Source organism: Crocodylus porosus, unplaced genomic scaffold, assembly GCF_001723895.1.
Source record: "Crocodylus porosus isolate Cpor-Errol unplaced genomic scaffold, CroPor_comp1, whole genome shotgun sequence".
NCBI classification, from domain to species: Eukaryota; Metazoa; Chordata; order Crocodylia; family Crocodylidae; genus Crocodylus; species Crocodylus porosus.
The window spans coordinates 65,207,743-65,235,621 of NW_017728950.1; the positions used below are offsets into that span (position 1 = coordinate 65,207,743).

The window sequence follows — 27,879 nt, forward strand, 5'->3', positions numbered from 1 at the left end:
AGGTGTGGTCTCTCAGATGGCTTTATAAAATCACAAGCCTGAGGCTTTGCTCTTCCAGTCCATAGCTTCCAGAGAAGTAAACTTTGAGCTGTGTGAGACAAAAAAGGTATGTTTTCAATTCTTCGTGGGGTTCAGTTTGATTTAGCAAACTTTAGCAAGGATATGCTACATTTACCAAGTGACTCCGGGCAGTTTTCTGCAGATTGCTTTTGTTGGCACAGGCAGAGATGAGCATGGTCAGCATAGTAATTCATTTTTTAGTTTTAAAGTACTAAATTTAAATGTAGGGGCTGGAAATGTCACCAGTGTTGTTTCTTACTTGATCTTCATAAGAAATCTTGAATTGTTTTTAAGAACTGAAGGACAAGTTTGCTTGGAATGTGTTGGTTTCCTTTTCTATTGGTTACTGTGGAGAACTATTTTATAGCTAGACTACAAGGCACAAAGGAACAAATATGCCTTATATGGAAACTTTTTTTTTTAACTGCTCCAACTATGATACCAGTTAACTGCTTAAATACACTAGCAGAGCACTCATTGTCCTACACTCTGGCTTAAGTGAAAGCAAGATATCACATATAAAGAAATGTCTAAGAAAATAATGTCTTTTTTTTTATATGTATGTAGCTATATGAGTAAGAATAAGTCAGTGGAGGAGCTGCGTTTTGATCCACTCAGGATTTCCGTTTTTGTTGTTGTTGCTGCTAAGGGTGGGGCTGTTTCAACCAGATCTGTTCTTTTGTATCCAGAGAACAGGTTTTTCAAGGTCTTAATGTATTCTTAATGTAAAACAAATGCAGTGGTTCTTGGATACTTACAGGAGTATGCAGGCAGTGTATCTGCTCTTATGTCCAGTCTAATAACATTAACTTCTTGTAAGACCGGGTGACTGTATCCACACAATATCAAATGCACGATAGATGGAAAATGTCCTTTGGAAGAAAAATGGTATGGAAAGGTATAGCTTGATTTTAGTCCCAGGGTAGAGTGAAACCTGTATAGCTTTACTGAAGTAAAGTGGGAGTCATGCCTGTAAAAATAAATTGAGACTAAATATCCTTTTTTGGTTCCCCCCAAAAGATAATAAGTGGTATCTAACTGTAATTTCCTATTACTGCAAATACAGATGGCTGATATTTTTATGGCGACACACATTTTCCAGGCAGACATGTTAATGCCACAGACATGTTTTTTGAAAAAACAAAATGAATCACTTCAGTAACCCTTACTGTAATGGAAAGTTTTGACTTTTCATTTTGCATTTCTTTCCACCTTATACTACAAACTAATAATAAAAGTATTTACAAAATGAGAAAAACTAAATCAGAAATAAAGATTTATTTTTTTTTTAGGAAACTTTGAAAGAGAGTGTTTTGTTCCAATTCACAATTAAAACAGATTTTAAAATTGTAAGGTTTTCCACCGAAGAGGAGCTCCAACTCCTAAGCTACCTCCTCTTAATGTGGGCTGTAAAGAAATTCAGGCATGCATAGTGGAATGAATTATGAACAAAATCCTGATAAATTAACCAGATCACTTTTTAAGTACCCTGTCTAGTGAAATGGGAATAAATGTTACTGTTTTCCCCTAGCATAACTGCAGCTTGGCCACCTTTTCTCCCTTACTGTTAAGGCCATTTGTTATTACCTCCCACCCAGAGTCAGGGACTAGAGGGACTATTTGAAGGAGGTGCTACACCGTTCTGATTCCTGGGTTGCTTTATGACTCCCTCCATAGTTCAAATCCTCTCACTGCAATAGCTCTCTCACCCATCGCCTCTGCTAACTTTAGCCTCTTGCTATCAAGAAGGACCTCATGAACCCTTGGGACCCAAGAAGGACCTTTAATCTTTAGGAAGTCTATTATTGTCCTCAAAAAAACTTTAAAGACTTCACTGTCAGTTCTGGTAAACTGTCATTTTGCTACAATCAACAGTTGGTTTAAAATGAGTGAAAAAGAACAAAGTCTATATGGTGAAATGCTTACCTTTCTGAGCTTATAGAATAAATGAAAACACAATCGGAATAAGGTCTCTGACTCTTCCCAAATGCAATTATCATCTTTGGTATTTTAGAGTTAAAACTTCTATACTTGTACTAGGAGAAAATGGATGGATTTAATTGCCAAAGTGTCCTTGTACTAAAAGAAAATAAGGAGGCAGATCCCCTTCAATCTTTTAAAGGAGAGAATGGATCATTAATGGGCAGGTGCAGGCTACCTGAAATCATTGGTATTATTGGCCCAGCCTCAGGATAAATGAGAGCACCTTTGGATCTTACAGCAATTTGATATAGTTCTCTAAGGACCTTCTGCCAACTGAGAATTTGTGAAACTCTGCCTCCTTCCACCTACTGACTATTTTCAGGACAGAGTTTCCCAACCTTTTCCATCCCACGGTTCACTTAAATTTTAAAACATTGCAGCATACCACCTGCTCCCTCTGCCTCCAACAGATAATATGGCCCCTGCTGCTACCCACTGCCCCGTGCTGCCACAGCTGCACAGAGCAGGGCGGGGCGGGGGCGAGGAGGTGAGGGGTGGTGCATGGCACTGGCTGGAGCCACTCCACACGGGGAGCTATGTCTCCCCTCCCAGAGCATTACAGACAGACAGGCACACAGACAGATGAACTAAGCCCTTTTTATATATAGAAAATTTCATTTATTATTTTGTGTGACTTTTCTAAAATTCCATGGCACACCTGTTCATGTTTGATGGTACACCAGTGTGCCATGGCACACCGGTTGGGAAACACTGCCCTAAGACAGGGTGCCTGCAGTGGGAGGAGGGAGAGTGATTGGCAACAGAACCTTTTCCTACAGCTTTACTCTGGCTAAAAGTGGTAACTGTGGGATTTCTCATCTGGGGCACCCTAGGCCAGACACCAGTCAATTTGATTTATGAACTTTTACATGTAAATAAGAACTTGGTTATACCTATGCCTATTTAATGAAAAGTACAGTAGACATTATTAGTCATACCTAGGAGCACAGACAGTATCTATCTTTTTTTACCACACTCATATTCCAGCTGAAGGAATCACTATAGTATTAGATAATGTATTAAGGTACTGAGTAAGAGTACAGCCCTTAATTAATAGGGGTGTGAGAAGTGGGCCATATTTGATTGGATTCAGATTTGGCCTGACTCATTGATTTGGATCACTGTCCTGATTTCATTCAGCTAAATCTGAATCTGAAGATTCAATGCTTATTCGGAGAATCAGTGATTCAGCCATAGTCACAGCTTTAAATGTTTTTTCTACATACACAGGAATGCAAAGACAAAATTTGACTCATATTTTAGAGATCACGCTAAAGCTGTAAGCTACTGACAAAAGAGACGACATTCCAAATGCATGGCCAATGCACTCCTTTTCTTCACTTTGTTATAAAAATGCCTGACATTGTAACTTCAAGAATTTTCTCTAGAAATATGAGAGATAATGCAGTGTCTGCAAAATCAATTTGGGAGAGGGAAGGAGGGGATGATTTATTTTTCCACCATCTGATCAGTTCAACATTAATCTGCTTCTCTTTGAGCTGCTGCATTGTCTAATGAAATTACTGCCATTTTCAGCTGTGAGCTGGATCCCCTGACTGGATCGCTTTTCTCATTATGTGCTCACATGTCAAAATCCTACACTGCCCTTGCCATCGACCTTAGCATTATACATAAGTACTGTAATGACACAAATGTGATCTGAGTGGTAAGGATTCTGGCAAAAGAGTAAAGAACCTAGAGTTTCCAGCAAATTGTTTTTCTAACATGAGTTTGGGGAATGCTTTGCTCAGATACTGATTACATAAGTTACATCAGGATATGGTCAGATCCTTTATTTGTTAGTAATATTTTGAGCTTAGAGGATGGGATGTAGCAGCAACATCCATCAACACCCATTTTTAATATAGCAGTATTTCAAGTGCTGTCTTTTTGTGGTGGCATCACACATTGCTCTTTGAACCTAAGCAAATCCTGAAATGGCCATTTGTCTCCATTTACCTTAAGTAGGACTGGATCAAGCCCTTTTAATGAATCCCCCACAGACACCTTAGTAAGTATGGTAGGGTAAGCATGAAGCTTCAGTGCTTTGCTCTACATCTTGTCTTTTGGGGAAGGTGTGAAACAGCAACATTAATTTTACTTTGTGTTTTCCCTGTGGCTTAATATCTCTATAGCCTGCTTATTTGGGCTCCTTTTACTAAACTTAAACTATTTATAGTGGAAAGTACTCTTTTCACTGAGGTTTTTATGGTGCTACACAATTAAAATGAGATAACAACAAGTATATTCACACACAATATATTAGTGTAAAGCAGAATTTTTACATACTGCAAGCTGAACAACCATTGTGAATGGAAAGTATAATCACTGCCCATGCATTCTGGCTGAATACATTTTTTTCCGTTGTGAAGAAGAACAGAGCATATCATTTCTTTTTTCCTTTTTCTACCATGGATAGTACTTAGCAAAAACTGGAAGATAAGGATAAGAAGGGGCGTGATTAAAGTAATCAAAATAAATAGCATAGATAAGATAGTTTGGGTGCTTCTATTAATCTATCTTACAATACAAGATCAAGACATAGTCAATAAAATTAAAAACAGCAAATTCAAACTGTGAAAAAGAAGACAGTTTTTACACACACTGCACTCAAAAGATTTTATACATTCATGTGGATAAAATTAATATTCAGAATTAATACAATAACTATTGAAAAAATACAAACTTCCCAGCCTTAGGGCCAATGCCCATCTCTTAAGTATAGTGTCTTGTATCTTTGAAGGTTTTGTTACTATACATGCTTTAAAGATGTGGCTACTGTATATGCTTAGAAGCAGGATCCTGAAGTGGACAAATCATTGGTCTGATTCAGCATGACAACTATGTTGTTACCAACCTTATGTATTTACATAAATTTTGTGTGTGAGCAATTGCTGAGTACAGTACCGTTATTACATACCCCTAACATTGTTACTGTAGACTGTAACCTTTGCGGCCTAAACCTCAAAATGTTACTTGCAGAACTTCCAACTAAAAACAGTAAGATGGTAACTACTTTGGGTGGTCCACTTGTGTGCGAAGTCCTTTGGGATTAAATGGGCACATCTACACATTCATTAATGCTCCCTAATTAGTACATATTTAGTTCTGTGAATAGTAAACATCTCATGTAGAGACATCCAATGAGTGTTACATTTATCTCTTTCTTTCCTGCAGAAACTTGGATCAAGATGTCTTTTGTATCAGAATTTCTGAAGCAGTCCTGGTTCATGGAAAATCAAGAGCAGGACTGCATTGTAAGTACTTTAACCCTCCAGAGCACAAAGTTTATTTGCAAGTGACTTTGGAAGTACAATTAATATTAGCATTATCAGAAAGTAGAAATTAGTGACAGTGATCTATAAGGCTTTGTTTTATTTGTTCAAGGAGGGAGGTCAATAACAAAGTTCCTCTGAAAGCAGAATTTCATCCAAGATACTTCTAGCATATAAACTTAAGCTAGCAAATTCAGTATCAGATAACTCTACAACATTGTTATCCACTACCTATTTGGCAAGCCATTTCAGTTAGTGTAACAAAGTGTCACTCTCTAACACCGGTCATTAATATTAGAAGAAGCTAAGCTAAAATGAGTCAGTCTGACACATAAGGAAATGTGGATATCTAAAACTAGAGGATACATGAATCTAGATCAGAGTGCTGTAAAACAAAGGATGAGAAGCCACAAATCTTAGTTTGTAATGAGAAAGAAGAAAAGATGTAATCCATATATATGTTTTCATTCTTAAACTACAAATGTTTTATCATCTGGAGTAGAACTGTTTAAGGTAGAAAGAGTCTCTGAATATCATATATGGACTATCAGAGAGAAGTACTAAAAATCAATTTAATAGATTTATACAGACATATTTCTTTCTTTGAAGGAAAGAATATGCTGCAGTCTCTCCAATGTTTCAGTGGTGAACATAATACTAGTATCACTGAAGAAACAAACTTTAGTAGGGATGGAGATAGCACAAACTCAAATACAGAGCACAGGATCCACACTGCTGGCTGAACTATGGTTGGTCAAGGACCAGATAGGTGGGCTTATTTTTGCTATTCTCCAGTTTTGTGTGCTGTCCAAGCAGCAGCATTTTGTCTACAATCCCTTTTCCTTAATACAACACCTTCTTTCCACCACCAGCAGCCAGAATTATTTTCATGACCAGTTGCAACAGCTGAAGGAATTTTTCATGGCAGCCAGAGGGTGCACCTGAGCAACTGTGTAACTAGGGGTGGATGTGTGGGGCATCAGCCTCAAGCACCAGCTTATAGAGGTGCCAGAATGGTGGCTCCCCAATAAATCCAAGTCATGGTAACAGCAGCAACAGCCAGGGTCTTTGAATCTTCACCTCTACCCACCAGAGCTCACCACTCCTCCCCTTTGCTGACATATCTGTATATGTTTAGAAACAATGTAGACTGATTTTGGGATGGTAAAAAGCTATCCAAACAATTTGCTTAGTTACATAAGAATATTTTCAGGTATATCAAGCAATTTATTTTGACTACATGAGATATCTGAGGTGTGTACACCCAGCACCTTGGCTTCTGTGGGCACTTTTACACGTGCTCCACGAGTGTGTGTGTGTGTGTGTGTGTGTGTGTGTGTGTGTGTGTGTGTGTGTGTGTGTGTGTGCGCGCGCATGGGGGGGGTGTTCAATGAGAGTGGATCTGAGACCTGCTCTAATTAAAGCGTGGCTGCATGTCGTGTATCAGCATTCCCGTGCTTAAAATAGGGGCACTTGAATTAAAGTTCGTCAAATCAGCTTTAGTTCAAGAACCCTGCTGCCATTTTTAAGTGCAGGGATGCTGATAGATGAGACACAGGAGATTGTTGGAGCGTAATATTTTCCACACTCCAGTGGACTTAATTAATCAAGTCTGGTCCAATGAGCTGGAATAGTAGCTCATTGGAGCAGTCTCTGCGATTGTGTGTAGGCTGTATGTTTAAAGTCATTTTCATCCACAATTCATTAAAATATACACACTGAAGATAGAGAAAAGGCAAACAAGTAAAATAAGACAGATGATACAGAAAACAGAAGACTAATTATATAGGAATTTGCCTGCTAGTATTTTAACCAAATTAATGTTGTGCTATCAACATTTTTAATGTCTTAGAACCAAAGAGATTTATACCTAAATATATCACACATGGATTTCAAGGCATTTCACAATAATTAATTATTGAAGCATCACAACACATCTGAGTTGAGTAACTCAAAACTAGGTAAAGAGAAGCACAGCAGGATTAAGAACTGCTTTGGTTTGTACTTTCACTTTGTTACCCAATTGTGATTTACATGGAGTCTCTTCTGATTTGTACTGGTGCTATGACATCAATAACAGGCTGTGTTCACAAAGGAAATGCTGCTTATTCTACCACTGTAAGCAGCTAAATTTAAAATACAAAATCCTCAGAATTCTACCAAACCCTGGGTAGTTCTTCAAGAGTCTACATTTCTGCCAGTAATTTCTACTCTTGGGCATATACAGAACACAGACTGTGGTACAACAGGCCTAACAACATGTTATGCTCACAACATGCCTAACCTCAGATAAAATGGGAAAGGAAGGGAGGACCTGCGATAATGTCACACTTCCTCTCCCCTCAACTTTATCCAATAACCCAGAGATTAGATCACTCACATGTGATATAGGAGACTTGGTCTGAGTTCTCTTTACTGCCTCATATGGAGCAGGAATTTGAATCCAGGAAAGTACCCTGGGCTACACAGTATCCTCTGTTGTGGCACTCTCAATCTCTTTTGTTGAAGGTGTTCCACTTTACATCAATAATTAAATAGTCACATAAGCAAGGAGTGGATTTTTATTGATAAGTAGAGTTTATTAGCTCATGCACAACACTATATTAACAATTCTGGTTATGCACCACACTGTACTTCTGGTTCCAAAAATGGTATGCACAGTGCTAGCATAGAGTTTGTTTGCATAGACAAACTCTAAGCAACTTGGCCAAGAGTACACATCTAGTCAGTGATATAACTTTTACTTATACAGTGCACATGCTCGGTACTTTGTCCCTCTCTTGATAATGACAGAACAAAGGGATTACATTTTGTTTCTTGATAAAGGCATCAACATCCATGTTGAATACATAGTTCTCTCAATTAGGAAATCTGTAGAAGCTTATTCTTTACATAAAAAGACCCTCTTGTAAATGACCAAATTATGCTTCCTTTAGAAACATTCAAAAGGTGGATCTGCAGTCTATTCATACCCTAACTTCAATCCATCATCTGATGCTGCTGCATTGGACCAAGCTATGACTGTTAAGGGTAAGAGCAATAAATATACCATACAGCGTTAGTTTTTTCCCTTAGAAAAGCTGAGTCTATACAACGGCAAACAAGATAGCGCACCTCATAAAATATCTAAAAACCCAGCAAATCATCAAAACTACTGTATTTTCCTTACAGCACATAACAGAGACCTTGAGTGGTTTGGATCCTTTGACTATATATTCAGTTTCAGATTTTTACGTTACATTTAGTTTTTGCATTTATTGTACCCAGGTTAACTATTTAATTTGTAGAAAATCAGAAGAGCATCTTATAATATGCCAAATTAATGCTTTGGATTTGGTTTCCATGAAATGCCCCTTAGAAGAAATGGTTATGCTGATACTGTGCTAAACGCATTTATTTAGCATATGCAGTTTCAAGATATTGTTTCAGGAATATTAAGGTGATGTTATCACCAGTTTGAAGAGTTTGAGGACCCTAGGTAGCATAGTAAATGGACCTGAGTTAACAATGTGAGACATGGTTTGAACTTGTCCATGAGGACTTTTGTTGTCACTGATTGGTATAGGTTTGAGGCACAGTGACCCTGTCCAGTTCAAAAATGGTTAACTAGCCAATAACAGCATGGCTAGTTAAATCCTGGTTGACTGACTGTAGGGTCAGAGATGAAGTGGTGATTGATTGGTGCTTGTGCTGACTATTCTTCATGCCATTGAGTAAGGAAGGAAAAGTCAAAGGATTTTTAAAGGGTGGACCATATAGGACATCTTGAGGGAAGCCAAGCTATTGGTGGGTGGAATATGTCCCAGTGCATTGGCAGCATAGGATTATCAGAGTTTGGCTAAATTTGCTCAAGCATTTGTATGGTGGAGAGATCAGAATGCAATATTCTACAGTTAGGGTGGCCAAAATCTGGAACCAACTTCCCAGGGAAGTGGTCCTCACCCCTACCCTGGGCAAATTCAAGAGGAGGTTGGATGATCACCTGTCTGGGGTCCTGTGAACCCAGCATTCATTCCTGCCTGTGGCAGGGGATCAGGCTAGATGATCTGCTCAGGTCCCTCCTGACCCTAGCTACTATGAAACTATGAAACTATGAGATAAGAGAGAGAAATTGTACTCAGGACTGGCAGCCATGTGTGGAAGACCACCAGTGGGGTGCTCACCACTTAGGGAAGTTGCAAGCTCTGGGGGGGGTTGTTGGCTAAGCAGCAGGGAAAACACCCCCACCCCCAGGAACCATTTTAAGGGGAAAGGCATATGTCAGAGCACTCATGGTGCTCTATCACTTTAAGAATGGGGCCAAGCAGCAGGCAGGTGCAGCCCAGTCTTGACGTGTGGCCATTTTAAGACTCAAGTCAGCAGGACTGGTGGCAGCAGTTGCTGCCTGGTGCTGAGGAAGGAACATCTCCCAGTGGAGCTGCTGCTCTGGAGATAGCACAGAGATAAGGGCAGGAGCTGAGGGGTGACTTGGAGGCTCCTGGTCCAAGACATGACCTAAAACTGCACCCTGCTGGGATAGGGAGGCCTGGTGTTCCTGCCTGTGGTGGGGCAGGGCCACTTAAATGCCAGGTTCAAGGACCATCCCAGTAAAAGGCGGGTCAGCGTGCCTGAACCCCTGCTCCCACTGCCTGGTGGGTTACATGATAACAATGAAGGGAGTAGTGGGGCCAGTGATGTCCATATGGGACACTTGAGTCCGTTGGGGTACAAGACCCTGAAGGGGAGTAGTGAAGCCCGGGTAAGCTTTGAGAAGCACCTGAGTCTGAAAGGGTGGAAGACCCTGGAGATGAGGCCAGTTTAGCTTCAAGAAGTCCCAGAACTTGAAGGGGTGGAAGACCCCATGAGTGGAGCAGCTGAGGCCCTGAGAGAGGGGGTGAGAAGTTGATGTGCTGGGAAGAGGGTGTGAGGCATGAGCATGAGGCACAGGCATGAGGCATTTGAGCAGCACCTGAGTCTGTGGGGGTGTTTGATCCTGGACTCCAGAGTATGGGATGCAGTAGAGAGTGGTAGTGGTGCAGCCCAGTGAGTGAGTGGCATGAATTGGGGCCCTGAAGGCAGGGGTTTGTGTGGAGGCTCTGCTAGCATGTGGGTCTGAGTTAGATCCAAATAAGTCTTTGGGTACCTGAGGCCACAGGTGGGCTAGAGGCTGATTGGAGGGCAGCAGAGGAGAAGCTGTGAGGAGAACAGGGGGCGAGCCATCATCCCCTTGATGGAGAGCAGCTGGGGGGAGTTATGAGGCCAGGAGACCAGGGGCAGAGTCAGCACAGCATTCTGTGAACTGCCCAGTGTTCGCTCAGATGAGGGTAACGGGAGATGCCCAAAAGGCTGCATGCTTCCTGGCCGGGAAGTAAAGAGTAGCAAGCCTGAGGACCCTCCAGGTGAGGTCAGGGTGAATGTGGTCCCTGGCAGAGAGGGTGTGGTATGTGTGAGGCCCAGGAAGGGCAGGATGAAAGAGACCAGGTGAGAGCTCTGAGAGGGAGGTGGTATGAGTGTGGCCCTAGTAGGGCAGAATGGAAAAGACTCAACACTGTGAGGAGTTGGGCCCAGCCTCAGGCCAGAGCTTAACACAGCTATGAGCAACATCTGCTGGCTTGGGATGCAGTACAAGGGTGATAGGACCTGCATACACAGGACCAGGAGAACAGGGCATTCAATAGGGAGCCTCCTGCCTAATTAAGATCGTAAATTACTTAACAGCAAGGCATGGCAGGAAAGATAGGCAGGAGACCAGCACTGTGGGAGACCAGCACTGTGTCTGGCTGGGGACTCCCACATTTGCCACATCCTGGGAGTAGAGTTGGGCACAATGTGCCTGACAAGACATTGTAGCTTGCAGTTGGGTGTCCATTGTGCTAAATATTCAATTACTCTTCTGGCTTTACTGAAGTTCACATGCTTTGTGACTAATATCAGAGTTTTTAAATTAAATTTAGTGAAGTTAAACATGGGTGCAGTATCTAACATATTGTTAATATTTGATTAATTATACTTCAGAGTTGTTTTTTTACTCAGAACATTTCAATGACTTTGTGTATGCCACTGCAGCAGATGTAGATTTCAGTGGCTTACTGGGACCTATTTACTTGCCTCCTTGACTAATCATAACTATTAATTATGACAAATCATAATGATTTTTTTATTTTATTTTTCATGTAAATGTGTCCAGCAGAATATTGCAGAGAATAAAGTATATCAGGATTTGATTAAATAACTAAATGGAGTTAGTATCAAACAAATAGGATGAATTACAAATGTGATTTGCAACATTTGTTTTTCATCATTTGCAGGTGTGGATGAAGCAACCATCATTGAAATTTTGACTAAAAGAACCAATGCGCAACGCCAGCAGATCAAAGCTGTCTACCAGCAGACTAAAGGAAAGGTACAGTAAGCTGCTATTTATACAAAACTTGAATTTCAGGTTTTTCTTTATTAGACATCAGGGCCTATGTAGTTAACTTCCTGCAACAAAATATTACAGTGAATCTTCCCTATTTAGTGGCTCAAGTTTGTGCCTGGGGCTGATAGAGCTGTACTGCAAATATGTTGAACTCTCAGATTTGTAATGCAATGGTCTTTTGGGTATCTGGTAATTGTTTTGTGGCAAAATCTAAGATACTGATTGCAGGATCTTATTTTGTCCCACTAAATGCCACTGGACTGCTTTTGCGTCACTGGGAATTCAGAGCTCTTGCTAACACTTCTGCAGGCAATCTGTTCCTCATGGAATCATGCTCCAAGGTACCTGTCAGCATAAGAGGAGAGGAATTAATGAGTTCATTTCTGGGGTGTTCATACAGCTGTCAGTCTAATGGTAAATAGACAACAAAACATTAGGGGCTGGACTGTGACTGGCTCAAGTGAATGTTTTGGCTGTGGGGAGATGCATCTTGCATAAGGGTAAATTTGATGATATCTGTGATTTGTAAGACATTTTGGAGGTGAATCTCTCTGTGTGCATCCATGGATGCTGTTGATATCATTTCAAAAGAGTGATAAAAGATGCAGGTGAGTAGCCTTACCTCACTTCCACATCTGCCCACTGAGAAGCATGGCAGTCCATCTTAGTGAGTGGTATAGACAGCACAATTGCTTTATGCTAGGATGGAAAATTGTTATATCATCTGTAGAAAAGGTTAATAGCTATTCACTTCCCCTACAATAATCCCTAGTTCATAGACTGAAATACTAATTTTCATGTGTTGATTATTTAAAAATCAAGTCTTTACCTAGGATAATTACAAAGACCAAGAATCAAGTTATTCCCCCTGAAGTGACTTTTAAGGATTCCCTAATAAATCCAGTCTAATAAAATTCCTCCGTTTGATCTGTTTCCTGTCTTCCTTTTCAAAATATCTCACTGTGGTCTTTACAGCTAAACCTCCTAGAAAGGAAGCCTCAATTTTGCAATTATGCTATTTTATTAAGACCTAAATTAAAACAGAATTTTAACAGCTTAAAGAGCTTAGTGCTTTATATTATTGAGTATGCAAGGACTGGTACAGAATGAGACACAGAATCATAAAAACACTGATTACTGAAAATAGGATTATCTAATATTTAGATTATTTATAAAAACAAGCAGGAAAAAAGTCATCACAATTGCTGTCTCACTAGACATGACAGACTCTCATTACAATTAGTATGGCCATGTGTTGGGAAATACTTTGTCTATACTGAAATACCATTAGATGAAGTCACTGCTGCTAGATACAGTGAAAATATGGGCTTACTTCTGGTTGAAAATTAGGTAAGTAGTATGTTAAAATTCAATGCTAACCCTCAACCAGTCATATCTCACATTGCCAGGTTACGTATAATTGTAAAACTTTCTTTATAATATGCTACCCCCTCTAGGTGTAACTGATTGAATCCAAGACCACCTGCAAAAATGCTTATGCAAGCAAATCACAATCACATCTTACATTATTTTCTTCAGAGCAGTATATAGAAAAAGAGAGCACATTTGACGTCTTTTTTTTTAATATCACTCAAAATGTAATAAGTTAAAAGTTGATAAGGTTTACAAAGATTAGAATATCCTCCTTCTCTCCCCCGCCCCACCCCCCCAGTAAGGAAGGGTGAAAGTTTTCTTCACCAGTAGGTGAGAAGTATTGCTTATAAGTCATGCATCATACTCATTTACTGGTGCTTCAGAATTATAATTTTCTAATATTTCCCAGCTTACACAATTGTCTTTCTCATTTCTAGTCTCTTGAAGAAGCTCTGAAAAAAGCTCTGAAAAGCCAACTTGAAGATGTTGTTGTGGCTCTCTTGAAAACTCCAGCTGAATTTGATGCTGAAGAACTCAGAGCTTCCATGAAGGTATGGCAGGAATATGGCAGCAAAACTCTCAGTTTAGAATCTCCTTTTAATGCTACCCTTGCTTTATTTCCAATATATTTATATTCTTATAGTGTCTGTGATGGCAAATAGCAAATGTGAAATGTAGTGATTCCTATTTCTATTTTCAAAATATTGAATAAGGTCACGCTCTGTTTTATTTATTTCGAGTTTTGTCAAGATGGATGCCATTGCTAAACAGTTTCAATATAGCACAAACCATTTTGATTTACCTCTTCAGACAGAGATTTCTATTTTCTGTATTTTTTCTATACCACACATACATTTCCCCAAAAATTAGCCTTCCAAAATTGGGATGCATGTCTTAAGTGAGGAAGGTAATTTTTTGCTGCCTAAAATAGAAACTTAGAGATGCAGCAAGATGACTGTTGCTTCTTTGCCTTCTCTTCCATCCAGAAGTCATGGGGAAAGGAAGGGTGGAGTTCAGCAAAGGGAGATCCAGGGGGAGCATGCAGGGGTATGGTCTTATACTACCTTCATTCTTTCTCCCTCCCAAAATTTCAAACCTACTGACCAGCAGCAGCAGCCGTGGCATTTCTATCCACATAGTGCTGAGGGGAGGAAACCAATTAATTTTATGACTTATTATAATCTACCTGATTACTGTTAATGAATCTTCACTCCACAGTTGTTAATGACCCACTTTCCTTTTTAATGCTCTTGATGTTTTACTAATTAAGTTATCTTTTCTTGAGAAATGTTGCTGTCTGTAAGTTACTCCTGGTCTCTCTCTCCATGCTTCATAGCCCTACAACTGTTTTATTCCTTTTCAAAATCCTAGTTCCTCCAATGGAGTCTAGGCTTCAGCAACAGCTGCAGTTTCAGCATTTGGCTGAACAGCTAAACACTGGTGACAGTTCAGCTGTGCAAGGGTTAAAACTGTAACTGTTGCCTGAGCAGGAGAGGAAGGGTGAATGAACTGAAGAATAGGCTCTGTCCCTTCTCTGTGCAGTCATACTTTTGTAAAAGTCATCGTCATTCTACTTCCTCAAGAAAAGGATGTGTCTTATTTGGAGGTGTATAATACTCAGGAAAATGGTACCATTCTGGTTCTAAATGACCAGGAAGTAAAATATTCATACTAAAGCATTCCCTTTTGTTTTGCTAAGTGCCGATACATGTTTCATAAAGAATGATAATATTGATTTTAGTTGCATCAATCAAGACTCATCAGGTAGATAAGCCAAGACTTCTGAGGATTTGGCCTTTAACTGGTAGACATTTGGTAGCCTGAACAAGGAAGATTTCAGGTAGCACATGAAAAAAAAATAATGATTGTAATTGCCTAGGGGAAAAAAAATCAAATGATCTTTCTTTTATCTTATATCAAACTCATAAAGCAGGTAAGGCTCATTCTGCAAAGTTAAGTTATAGTCAGGCAAGTACAAATTTTGATGAAACGAAGCTCATTTTAATGCCAGGCATTTTGTGGAGACATACCCAAAGGCAAAGCTCATTTGGCAAATGCAGACTTTGACAAAGATCGAACAAATGATACACACTTTTTCTTCAGTCAGTTCCCCATAGTGTTCATTAAATTACTAATTTAAAAAAAAAAAGAAAATGTAGTTTCCTCTACCATAGTCCTGCAGTATGAGTCTTGCCCATAGGCTGTTCAGTCCTTTTAACATCTCTCTCAGGAGCTAGTAGGATTAAATATGATAAAGAGGAGTTATAGTAAGTCTAAATGATGAGATGGGAAGAAATACTTATAATTTCTGATTTACTCGGAGGTTTGAATTGCTGCATATGGCTCCCAGCTGTATTATACTTTCTCAGATTTATTCCTCTATAATCTAGGGCATTGTTATTACAGCTATCGTGTGTGTTTCTGTACCTCTTGATATTGTGTTTCCCTCGTTAAATAAAGTCAGATAAAATTCACTCAACACTTTTCTAACAGGGGCTTGGAACTGATGAAGATACCTTAATTGAGATTCTGGCTTCAAGGACCAACAGAGAAATCAGAGATGCCAACAGGGCCTATAAGGAAGGTAATTCATAGCTGAAAAAAATTATGAACAGGACATGTCATTAGAGCATATTAAAATTTGATTCAGTAGGACAGGAGAGACAGTCTTCCCAGCCTCTCTTCCTGTGAACCTCCAGAGTAGACATAGTAAGCTTTATACCTTACTTCTTACATGGGAGGAGTGGTGGTGAAGGTGCTAAACATGGCTAAAAAAGCTGCTAATAAAGTAAGCAGAAGAGCTGGCCTTGCTTCTGGATCCAGTAAAACCCTACAGTGGAAGGAAGAAGCTCATTAACTGCCACAGTTCTGGCAGAGTACCAGCAAATACTGAAAAAGAGGCTTTAGATGCTTTCTGGAATGCAAAAGGCACAATCTTATTGCCTGTTTTTTTCCCCTCTCCCTTAGACATTCACTTTTGATTCCAGAAATGCAGCCACATGTCTGTAGTGGCTCAAGCCAGATGCTGGGGGGCACTTGCGCATGCTTCCCTGCTTGGCTGGAGCAGACAGTTTGGGCCAAGGCTAGCCCACCCATCCTTCGGGCGGGGGGGCATTCAAGGCAGATGCAAAGAATCCTGGGATTCTGGGGGACTGTGAATTAACTTGAATCTGGACTGGATCTGGGACAGAAGTACAATAAACTGATTTAATGTAAATCAGTTCAATCTAATGCTACATCCATCTAAGTTTGCCTTAAATCACTTTTAGTCTTTTTGAAAACAGTTTATATACTCTGAACTTCTGTTATGTTACAGATTTGAACCAGTTTCTGATCACTTATACTGCTTTATGTTTAATTTATGTCCCTAGCTCTAAAGAAATTGCAACTAATAGATTGATTACCTCTGGTTATATGGAGTATGTTTTCATTGCACAAAACAGTGCTATGTAGAGATACCCAAACTAACTTCAAAAAAGTTTTAAAAAGCAGAGTTAAATGACTTTCTTTTATGCTAGTGCAGGTATCTCTACATCATTCTGCACTGTTCAGCATAGACATGGTGTCTATTAGGGCTGTGCGAAGCTTCAGTCACTGATTTGATTCAGCAGAGATTCAGACTGGTTTGGCAGCTGAATCTCTGAATCCGAATCGAATCAGGAGACCCTTTAATCTCTCTGAATCAAATTGAAATCCTCTGAATTGATTTGGAGAGATTCCATGATTCGGACATAGAGCTTTAAATGCTTTTTCTACATACCTCAAGGTACCAGGTGGCTTGTGAGCGCTAAGATGGTAGGGAGGATGGAGCGTTCCACTGGAGCATGGAGGGGTCCCCAGTACATTTGGTGGGACCCAGAAGTGTACCAGAAGCACTTCCAGTCTACTTCTGGTTCCACTGCAGAGCACACAGGGGACCCCCCTGCTCTTCCCCTGGCTCAGTGACTGGTGCCTTCGGGGTCTGGGGAGGCACCCGGTGTCCCCCCAAGGCTGATCGCTGAGCCCAGGGGGTTCCCCCTGCTCAGTGTTGGAACCCAGAAGTGATTTTTGTACACTTCAGAGTCTCCCACTGAGCATGCAGGGGGCCCCCTGCACCCCTGTGGGATGCTCCATCCGCCCCACCATCGCAGCATTCACTAGCCATGCCTGGTACCTTGAGGTATGTCAAAAAAACATTTAAAGCCATGTCTATGGCCAAATCACTGATTTTTCCGAATCAGCATCGAATCTTTGGATTCAGCCAAATCAAATCGGGACAGTGATCCAAATCAAAAAATCAAATCACTGTCCCCCAATTCAGGCTGAATCTGAATCAAATATGACAATTTTGCACACCCCTAGTTTCTATCACAGATTGTCTTTCTTGTTGTTTTATATCTCAAGCCCTTTCTGGCAGAAAGTATGGATAAAATGCACTTGACCAGTTAGCAATTGAAGTTACCATATCTATGTACAAATATTTAACTGGAAGAGTTATCTCATGGCAAGTATACATACAAATATAGGCATGCAATTGAACACTCATAATAAACCCCTGACAATTTGTGTCAAGGGACTTATAAGATGGACCTCAGCCAGTAGCCTGAAAACTTTCATCTTCTCTTCCTCAAGGTTTAAGATAATTTTAGATGTGAATCCAAATTTCCCAATTTATCTTAACTAGAAAGGAAAAAAGGCACACAAATAACTATTAACACATTACTTCTTTCAAAGATATTGAACAGGGAAAATTAAGGGAGTAGCTTTTTAATACTGTCAAACAAATATTTAAGATAGAATATTGTAACTGTGGGTAATAATTTTCTAGAAGAGAGTGAAGACTTCTTTAACACCTCATACCACATTTTTAGATGCTGCATTTTGATTTATTTCAGTGTTTAAAAGGGATCTGGCACAAGACATTATTTCAGATACATCTGGAGACTTTCAGAAGGCTTTGCTTTCTCTTGTCAAGGTATGTCACATTTAAATAATTTTAGTTAACATTAGAAATAAAAAACAGAATCACCTTGATTCAATGATATTCTATTGTATGGATATCTGCTAAAGAAAGCGTGTTACTTGTATATTGTTTAAAGATAACTTAAAAAACAACAATAATTTAAAATATTTCTTAATGAAAAAATCAATCTATTGGGACCACTATATAAGATTTAAATCTTTTATCACTTATAAAATTGATCAGAGTTTAATTATATTGAAAACAACAACTGAAAGTTGAAGGGGAATGCTCAGAAGTAGAAAATAACATTTTTACTATACATTAGCAAAAACTTTGTAATAGTAAAAACAGCTGGAGAAAGGCAGTGTGAGAAAGTTAGACAATTAACCTTATATATACATATTTAAAAGCTAAGAAATCAAATGGTAGAGAAGGGTTGTGTGGAATATACAAGTATCAAACTATCACAAATTGCATACAGTAGTGGGTATGATAGTTTTTGTAATGATCTTGTAACCATAATGGTCCAGGAAATTGTATATGAAATCTCTAAAAATATTTTGGATTGAAAATTCAAAAATCATATTACAGGAAAATTCTTAGTGCTCTAAAACTTTGCATTGAGGGTACATAGAGAAACAAAATTCCATTGTTGTAATAAATAGAATGAAAATCAATGAAAATGGAATTTTTTTTTTAGGGTGACCGGGCTGAAGATTATCAAGTGACTGATGATCTTGCTGATAACGATGCAAGGGTAAGAATATATTTCATGTTTTTCTCCAACTGATGTAGTGCTTTTCTTCATCTGATTTAGTTCCATAACTAGTAGCTGGTACTAGCTCCTCTCTCAGGCTGAGACTATTCCATGATCTGCTCTCTCCTTTAAGGATTTACACTTTAAGACTTGGCTGAACTACTTGCCTTGGAAAGTACTATATTCCATGATACATATGCACTTCCGTAACCAAGGAAAGCAATCTGAAGTCATTCCTAGAATATGTAACTACTGGCCTCCATGCACTTTGCTCTTGATTTTGCTCTGCTGCAAGAAAGCTCATCAGAGGGATCTTTTAATTAAATTACAAGATGTAGCAGTTAGAACATGAAAAGAACTGAGGTCTCTGTCCTTCCTAGGAAATTACCTGTGATCCTTATTCTTGTAGTCACAAAATTCAGTAGAGTTCCCATTCCCTGAGGTGAAAATTCATAGGGAAAGCCTGTAATACCCTGGCCAAATCAACTTCATAATATTCCCTTTTAATTCTACCTTTCCCTTTTAATCATAAATCTTTCAAAATGATCTAATGACTGTTAGCTAGCCATTACTTTAGAAGCTCATATGAAGAGTTAAATACTATTGAACTTTCCCTTAGAGACCTTTTTAGTTTAGTAAGATGTGGTTTATTATTATTGTGCCTAAGGCTCTTATCACTGAATCAGCAGTATTTTCTGGGCTTTCAGGCCTGAAGTGAAAAGTATGTGATCCCTGTTCTGTTCAAGACAGTTCATCTATCCCTGAATGGGAAGTGGTACATTATAGATTTCTTGGTCAACTGGGCATAACTGCTCAGCTCTGAATGGCCTACTGGCAAATCTTTGCTGCATGGAGATTGGCGGTAATAATGGGGGCTCAATTGTGATTTTGATGGGAGGAGTTTTGGAGAACTGCGGAACACGAGGAAATAAAACTAGTTCCTTGTTTTCCTGGCTCCTGCCCAGCATGCATCTCTCCTTTTTTTATAAAGTTTCAGTGAAACTCCCATCTGAGCTAATTTAATGTTTGCTTTCAGAATTAGGAAAGCTGTTTATTTCTGACACAGGGAGCAGCATGTCACAATACAGTAGAAAGGTCTTCACTCAGGAATGTAAAATGTTGTCTGAGAATATGATTCTATTAAAAATGTTTAGAAATTCAAGCCATGGGTACTTAGTGCGACTAGCCAAGTGTAGGGGGAAGCCCTAAGGATAACCGCTCTCTGCTGTAGTTCGACGATTGAAGAAATCCATGTCACATTATGGAATGTCCTTGGCTGTTAATGCAGACGATGGTTCAGATGTTTACCTTTAGGTGACATGGTTGGAAATAAAGTGTTTCAGTTGTTTCACAATAATGATATATATAAAAGTTCTGTGCTTTCAAATAGGCCTTATATGAAGCAGGAGAGAAAAGAAAAGGAACAGATATGAACGTATTCATTACTATCCTTACCACGAGAAGCTATCCACATCTTCGAAGAGGTAGGTTGAATGAAGTTGTCTGTTTCAGCAAATTTGTGTCTTAAAAAGGTTCAGCATATTACTCTAAAATATCTCAGAAGTATAGAAGTACTAACCTAATTGAGTGCTTCTTGAGACCAATCTTTCTATTCACTTTAAAGCATATTTGAGTGGGGCCCAAAATTAGACAAGCGGCACTTCTACACAAGACATTTAGTGCAAAGTTGAGTAATTAACTGCTCAGTAAACTTCTTGGCTTCCACACATGCACCCATATTAGGCTGTAGAAAACTAAAAAACTCTGCAACAGGCTAGTACTTGTTTTTTTGTGCTTAGCAGCACATATGTAGATGCTGATCCAGCTGGCTGGGGCACAAGGGTGCTTCACTGCAGGGGCTGCCTGCCGGCTAGGCCCACACTGAAGCACCCTCATGTCCCAGCCAGCCCTTCTGCAGCACCTGGAGCCGGGTCTCAGTACCAGGTTGGCAGGCTGACTCCCGGGACCCCCTGGCAGCCAGGGCTAATCCAACTTGGCTCAGTGTGCTGTGGTCTGGGCACACATGTAAACTGCATGCTTGGGAGTTTCCCTGGAGCAAGAAACTGCAGAGCAATAAGCTTCACACTAATGGCACATGTAGACATGCCCACTGTGAAACATAAATTTTACAGTTCTGTTTCTGATAGTATTTAAGAATAAGATCCTGAACATTTGTTATCAGAGATGCTGTAGCATTCTTCATAAAAGGAGAAATGGAATCTCAAAAATTCTAAAAGAATTCCAGGGTTTGGGTCATTTTAGTATTAGAATGATCTTTTCCTATTGTACTTGGAAAATGTGTGGAATACTTTCCATCTTCTACTCTTAAACTTGAATGTCATAGCAACAATGCCTGAAGTTTCCACTCTGCTCCCAATAGGAGAGGAGTTTGTCTCTCAGCACCAAGTTAAGTGATTGCAAAACACCATATGTCAGTATTTTTGGACCTTTGTGGTTAAAACGACATTTTTATCAATGGAAACAGCTACTTTTCAATCCAGTGAGCAAAAAAACCCACTTGATAAGTTTTTTGTGCACTCATAGTTGTGGCAAGCCCCTTAAATAAATTATTCTTAAGAATAATGTTCCTCATGTATGCATTTTAGGTGGTAATAATAGAGTAACTGCTGCAGAAGACTGCCATTTCATACTTTAGTTAAAATACGCCCAAACAATCTTCAAAAGTGAATACATTAGAAACGATTTGGGCTTACCCTAAAGGACTGCTTATGCTACAGGGTATAAATGTGAAGTCCTTTGTGAAGGACTGCTTATGCTATAGGGTATAAATGAATCCCTATCAACCTGAGTTCATAAATATGGGCATGTTGTTGAATAATTAACTGTTAAAGAGTTTTATGTCATTTTTTTCTGAAAGTCTAATGTCCTTTTCCACAGACAGGACATCAGACTAGTATGGGTTTGACCATTGATCTGATTCAGTCCCTGTGTTCTTGTGTCGGTGGCTGAAAACCCTAGCTGGTTCAGCTCTTCTGAAAGGTTTTCATAGGCTGCTAATTTGAGGATCAGATTTTGCTCCTAGTTAAATTAATTTCTCCACCTGGCAGACATGAGAGAACCTGTATATGAAAGAACGGCATGTTTTCCCAGTTTTCTCTAAGCTGTCCATCTGTGTGCAGTCTTCCAGAAATATACCAAGTACAGCAAACATGACATGAACAAGGTGCTGGACCTGGAGCTGAAAGGGGATATTGAGAACTGCCTGACAGCTATTGGTATGTAATTCTGCTTGAAAAGTAACTTGTTGTTTCTATATTGGGCTTTTTCATAGATAAACAGGTCGGGAGTACAATGTTCTGTATATATACATGGGAAGGAATTTTAATCTCTTATTTTGGTTTTAATTAAAACCTAACATCATTATTGTACATGATATAGTTTATTAGCTACCACTTGCAAAATCCAATATGAACAGACTGTTATTTCAAATAAAGCAAATTACAATGAAAATGCAAATTTTCTAAAATACAGATGTTTTACATACAGACCCCCATACTGTAAATGCTCATTTACAGTAAGATAACTTTATACTTCTCTAGAACTATAAAGGGACCTTAATTTAAAGTCCTCAACTCCCTGTAAAGATCTCTTTATGAAAAGGCAGCAGACAAATAAGAGGTACAAAAGCAATATAAAATTGCCCTTGAGGAAATGAAAACCAGCCTGTATTTTTTTAATATGCTGCAGATTTACTATGTGCACTGATAAAATATTGCAAATCGCCCTCCTGGGGCCTTTTCCAAGAAAGAAAACCCCTTACTTGTAAAGACTGAAGGCATATTGTATGTTTTTATTTTCCTTGTTTCTCTTACTCTGGCCCTTGCTATGTTATTATGAACAGTATAAATGAAGACAGAGTGGTTGAACTGAACAGTGCCTCACTTAAAACACCGTATCAGTTGAGTAACCATCAGATTGGGAGTCAAACTTGGGCCCTTTGTTAGCTGTAGACAGACAAAAATTTGAACCATTTTCAAAGGGAAACAGCACTCACTGCTTGGGAACACCAATCCACTGTTCAGCTGTCAATACTTATATTTGCTCCTATAGTGGTAAACGTGGTCTAAGCAGGTGTAACTTTAACCCTGAATGAAAAAGGGTGAAAGTCACAATTGTTTTGTTCCATTATATTGGAACACCTTATACTAATATAATTTTAAGACTGGTTCAAAATGACATCTGTCCATGCTCTTTGTGTGAGTTTGTGCAAGTTACTGATAGACACAAGCCAGCCCAAAGGGAAAGTAGATTAGGTAGGATCAACACAAACCAGACAGTAGGTTGAGCCAGACACATACAAAAGTTGTATTCTTCTAGGCCGCATCACAAATCACACATGTCAAGGCATGTGTGATTTGTGACACCACAGACTTCTTTTCTGGTAGCAGAAAAAAACAAAAAATAGAAAAAAAAGGTACAAAATATGCCAAAATTGCGTTTGCCAGGATAAACATGGAGACCCCATGTGAAGGCACAATGTGCCTTGAGACAGGAGAACAGGCAGTCCTGGGCTTCCTGCTCCCTGTTTCCACATGTCATAGTGTGGGGGCTCCACTGCAGAGCCCCCATGCTTAGGCACGTGGAGATGGAAAAGGAGGCAGCCCAGGGCTGCCTGCTCTCTACCTGCTGCTCTCCGGTTGACTGGGTTGCAGGGTGTCTCAGCATAGTGGCAGCCAGCTGGCTACTGTGTCCAGTTTTGGGGCCCTCACTATAGAAAGGATGTGGACAAGTTGAAGAGAGTCCAGAGGAACAAAGAAAATGGCTTGAGGACTGGGTCAAATGACGTATGAGGAGAGGCTGAAGGAACTGGGTTTATTTGGTCTGTAGAAAGGAAGACTGAAAGGGGATTTGATAGCAGCCTTTAACTACCTGAAGGGTGGTTGCAAAGAGGGTAGATCTCAGTGTTCTCAGTGGTGGCAAATGACAGAACAAGGATCAATGGTCTCAAGTTGCAGCAAGGGAGGCTTAGGTTAGCTATTAAGAAAACCTTCTCATAAGAAAAGTGGTAAACAAGTTAAATGGAGAGGTTTTTAATGCCCGGCTTGATAAAGCTCTGGCTGGGATGATCTAACTGGGAAGGGTCCTGCTTTGAGCAGGGGGTTGGATGAGATGACCTCCTGAGGTCCCTTCCGACCCTCATTTTCTATGGTTCTGTGATTCTAGCCCTGTGTTAAGGCACCCAGTCCCCCTGCCAGGCTACCCCACAACCCACAGCACATGGAGCCTGGTCAGAGCAGCACTCTGGGAGCCAGGAGGAGCTGGGCATAGGGAGTTTGCCCACAGCGGGGCAATGTGTGGGCACAACACTGATAACGTGCAGAGGTGTGCATTGTGGCACAAAGTAGAGGCACAAATTTGTGCCACTGCTATTTGTGCTATTGCAAGTGCATGCCCCTGCTCATCTGGATGTGGCCCTGAAGCGCAACGAAGTTGGCATGTTGTCTGAACTGGACTACACACAGACTGATAGAGGGAAAGCTCTTCATTGTTGTGAAACTTTTTGCCATTACTGGACTTACAAATAACTCTCAGCATTTTGTGCAAATATGTCTTAGACATGACTTTAACTAATTTGGTATGGCTAACATAGGTACCCAGAACAAGAGAGCGTATTGTCACACCTGCTTAATACTGAACACACTGTTGAGACAGTTAGTTTCCAGTTGGCATAGTTAATTGTATCATACATTTCCTAATAAATAAACAGATTCACTTTGGTATTTAAGAACTGCCAAAAGAGAAATCTCTTCTGTATGCTTTCTCTTCTCCTGCTGGACATCCAATTCTAGATTAATAGGAAAGAAAGTAGCATACTATATTTCTCTGAATTTTAACATGCCTTTTAATATAAAATATTTCTTCTGAAAATGACATGTATCTTTCTTTTTTTTTTTACTCAGATGTAAAAAGCCCTTATTTGTACCACATACATTGTATCTTTGTAAATGTATCTTTAATATTGGTAGAAGGCAGGATAGAAATGCACTTAATAGTTTAACTAACAGAGATGCATAAATTTGCAAGAGCTCACTGTCTGACTTCAGACTAACATGACAAACTGCCTTTCTTATTTATCAATGTCTTTCTTAAATTGGGAACAATAAAACGTATGTGTTTTAAAGGAATTTAAAGCATTTGAAGGAATACAGTATGACATTTCTGGTTCATTTTAAAGGAAGATACAAAAATAGGAGAAAAATCAGATGCTGCTAATCTAATGTATCTGGTAATGGTAGAATTACTTCGTTTTTAAAAAGTGTTTTCTTCCCACACTTGGATGTGGGTTTGTAGTTGTTGTTAATGAAGTGTCATATATAATTGTGACTTACTGTTCTATTATAGTGAAATGTGCTACAAGCAAACCAGCTTTCTTTGCTGAAAAGCTCCACCTGGCCATGAAGGTAAATTATGCTGAAAACTATTTAGGAGGGTTGAGGGAACAATTTCAAAAGTAGGACAACAATAAAATAAGCTAGATCATTGTGCTCATACAAAATTTTTCAGGAAAGAGCAAAGGGGAGGAAAATCAAGTGAGTTAACTTAAGAAGTGTGCTGCATTACTCAAAGAGTTAGGGAAACCATCCATCGTGATTCTTATTAGGAATTTAGTTGTCTGTCTAGCTCTCTATGCATCTAGAGTGGATATTCAAAGTGAAATCTCATTTTAAAGATATTAATGTTTGAAATGGTCAACGTTCATCAAATGACAATTAACTTTAACAACCTATTTTACAAGGGAACTCCAGGGCCAACAGCTGAGATAGGGAACTGTATCAGTGTAAGCCTAATGGAGTTGCATTAGAAGGGGACTGAAAAGAGGAATCTGAGGATATTAAAGACAGGAGAGGCTCTGGAAGCCAAACCTCTTCTTCCTTCAAACAGGTGTGGGGAGAAGAGTTTGCAGGTCCTGCAAAACAGCTATTTCTTTTCCATTGTTGAATGTGTATGCAATTCCTTCAGATGTGAAAAATGTATGTCCAGATATAGTAGAAATTAACACATACTATACTGATCATGGGTGACTGGTGCCTCCTGAGTCCGGGGGGGCACCAGATTGCCAACTGTTGGGGGGGTGGTCCCCCAGTGGCCAATCACTGGGTTCAGAACCACCAGCGGCTAAATTGGTGGAACTGGAAGTGCACTTCCGCCAGCACTTCTAGTTTCACGGAAGGTGCTTCCAGGGGGTGCACGGCCAATCTCAGGGGTGCACCCGCTACACACCATCAATTATGCTGATTGAAGAACAGTGTAATAATGATCTATTTTTAACAGGGCTGTGGGACCCGTCACAAGCAACTGATAAGAATCATGGTTTCCCGTTCTGAGATTGATATGAATGAGATCAAGGGATATTATAAGAAGCTATATGGTGTGTCTCTCTGCCAAGCCATTATGGTAGGTTTTTCCATTTCAGCTGAAATACAGAATGTAAACTAATAATTATTAGAGGCCTGGAAGGATGACTCTCAAGGAAAGGCTGAAAGAGATAGGATTAGTTAGTTTGGAGAAGAGAAGATGGAGGGAGGGGGAGACTTGATAACAGTCTTCAAATATCTGAAGGGTGATTACAGAGGGATGAAGATGGGCTTTTCTCTAGGGGGCAGGAGTTGAAGCAATGGTTAAGCTCAAGCTGCAGCAGAAGACATTTAGGTTGGAGAGTAGGAGGAACTTTCTGACTATGAGGGCACTCAAGCACTAGAACAGATTAGTTAGAGAAGGCAGCGTCTCCCTTCCTGGAAACTTTGAAAAGCAAGTTGTACAGATGCTTGGGTAGGATGGTTTAGTGAGGGATGATTCTGCCTTGAGTGGGGGGCCGGACTAGATAACCTCATGAGGTCCCATCCACACCCTATAATTATGATCCTACAATTAGCAGTCTGAAGGACTGGAAATAGACTCCACAGATATTCTCTTTTAGGTTACTAATTTTAATTCATTCTGGATTGGGGGAAAAAAGACTAGTAGCTGGTAGCCAAAAAAATAGTGTGGCTAATTCAATTCCTTCAATTCCCGGTGTGTGGCATAAAAACTGTTGCAGTGGCAATGTAGGTCATGCTTTATGGTAGATTTGGCACAGAAGCCAAGGATTGAGCAGGAACTAAGAATCCATCAACCCTATCTGTTTTGTTTTTTTGGGTTTTTTGAGGCAAATCTTTAGGGTAGCATAGGAAAGTATACATTGCTACTGTCTGCTTTGTAAGTGATCAGGGGAGGGCTCCAAACCTTCATATTTTATTCACATTCTTAAGTTCATGCATGATGAGTTGTGTCATTACATTTAGTAGGACTAATCCGAGTTACCAACTTAATCAAGGGCATCAAACGTGGTGGATTAGAAACTTTAGATCATAAGCTCTTTGAGTCATATAGACTATTCCTTCCTTTGCATGTTCTGAGGACTTAGAACAATGGGTCTTCTTGTCGCTATTGTAATAATATATTTTGTTGTGTTCTCTAATTGCCAGGATGAAACCAAAGGTGATTACGAAACCATTCTGGTGGCTTTGTGCGGTGGAGACAACTAAACTTCAGATTCTGCTGATCCATTCCAGCCTCATTGCCAAGGACCATTACCTTTGTCTCAGCCTTTACAAAATATAATATAGGCTTTAAACAGAGGCATCTCTAGTTTGGACTATAGTCCACACATGCTATCTGGAAAATGTATAGCCTGGAAAATATATTTTAATATCACTATTAACTCTCTTTTTTCTACTATTTATCCAAAGCTAAAGAGCATACTAAAGGTTCTGTTTGCTTTAGGAAATCTATCCTTGTAAAAGGACAGTTTTTGCCTAACAAGGCAAGTGCAGCTTTACAAATAAAATTAATTTGTGAAAAAGATGTAAAATGTTCTGTGTGGCTGTTCTGTTCCACTAGTCATAATACTGAACATGAGAATGAAATAAAGTTTAACACAAAACAACTTAACAGTTTTATATGGCACAATTGAATGCCCACCTTAAATAAATAGAACTGTATGGGTTTATGTAAACTGACATTTGGAGGCAGAACAAAAAAAGGTTAAATGGTAATGTGATGTCTCAGTGGCGGTAGGCATTTTCCA

General features: G+C 39.6%; 1 protein-coding gene across 2 annotated transcripts; it reads left to right on the forward strand.

Annotated features, from left to right (window-relative positions):
- ANXA1 (annexin A1) lies at positions 1–27,656 on the forward strand. Of its 2 annotated transcripts, none has more exons than XM_019555218.1 (13): positions 1–103; positions 5,219–5,300; positions 8,255–8,348; positions 11,606–11,700; positions 13,530–13,643; positions 15,586–15,676; positions 17,967–18,046; positions 18,735–18,791; positions 20,182–20,275; positions 21,932–22,027; positions 25,155–25,213; positions 26,085–26,207; positions 27,278–27,656. In XM_019555218.1, the coding sequence occupies exons 2-13, from the start codon at positions 5,235–5,237 to the stop codon at positions 27,335–27,337; spliced, it is 1,029 nt and encodes a 342-aa protein (XP_019410763.1). In that variant the 5' UTR covers positions 1–103; positions 5,219–5,234; the 3' UTR covers positions 27,338–27,656. The 2 variants fall into 2 exon arrangements, with proteins under 2 accessions (XP_019410763.1, XP_019410764.1); XM_019555219.1 differs by having other exon boundaries at positions 4–106; positions 5,221–5,300.
- Positions 27,657–27,879: the final 223 nt, after the last annotated feature.

Bases quoted from the DNA above. Each gene is read 5' to 3' on its own strand.
- ANXA1 (XM_019555218.1), top strand. From the start codon at position 5,235: ATGTCTTTTGTATCAGAATTTCTGAAGCAGTCCTGGTTCATGGAAAAT. The intron at 8,349-11,605 runs GTAAGAGCAATA...CATCATTTGCAG, and splicing joins CCAAGCTATGACTGTTAAGG to GTGTGGATGAAGCAACCATC. The intron at 13,644-15,585 runs GTATGGCAGGAA...CTTTTCTAACAG, and splicing joins AACTCAGAGCTTCCATGAAG to GGGCTTGGAACTGATGAAGA.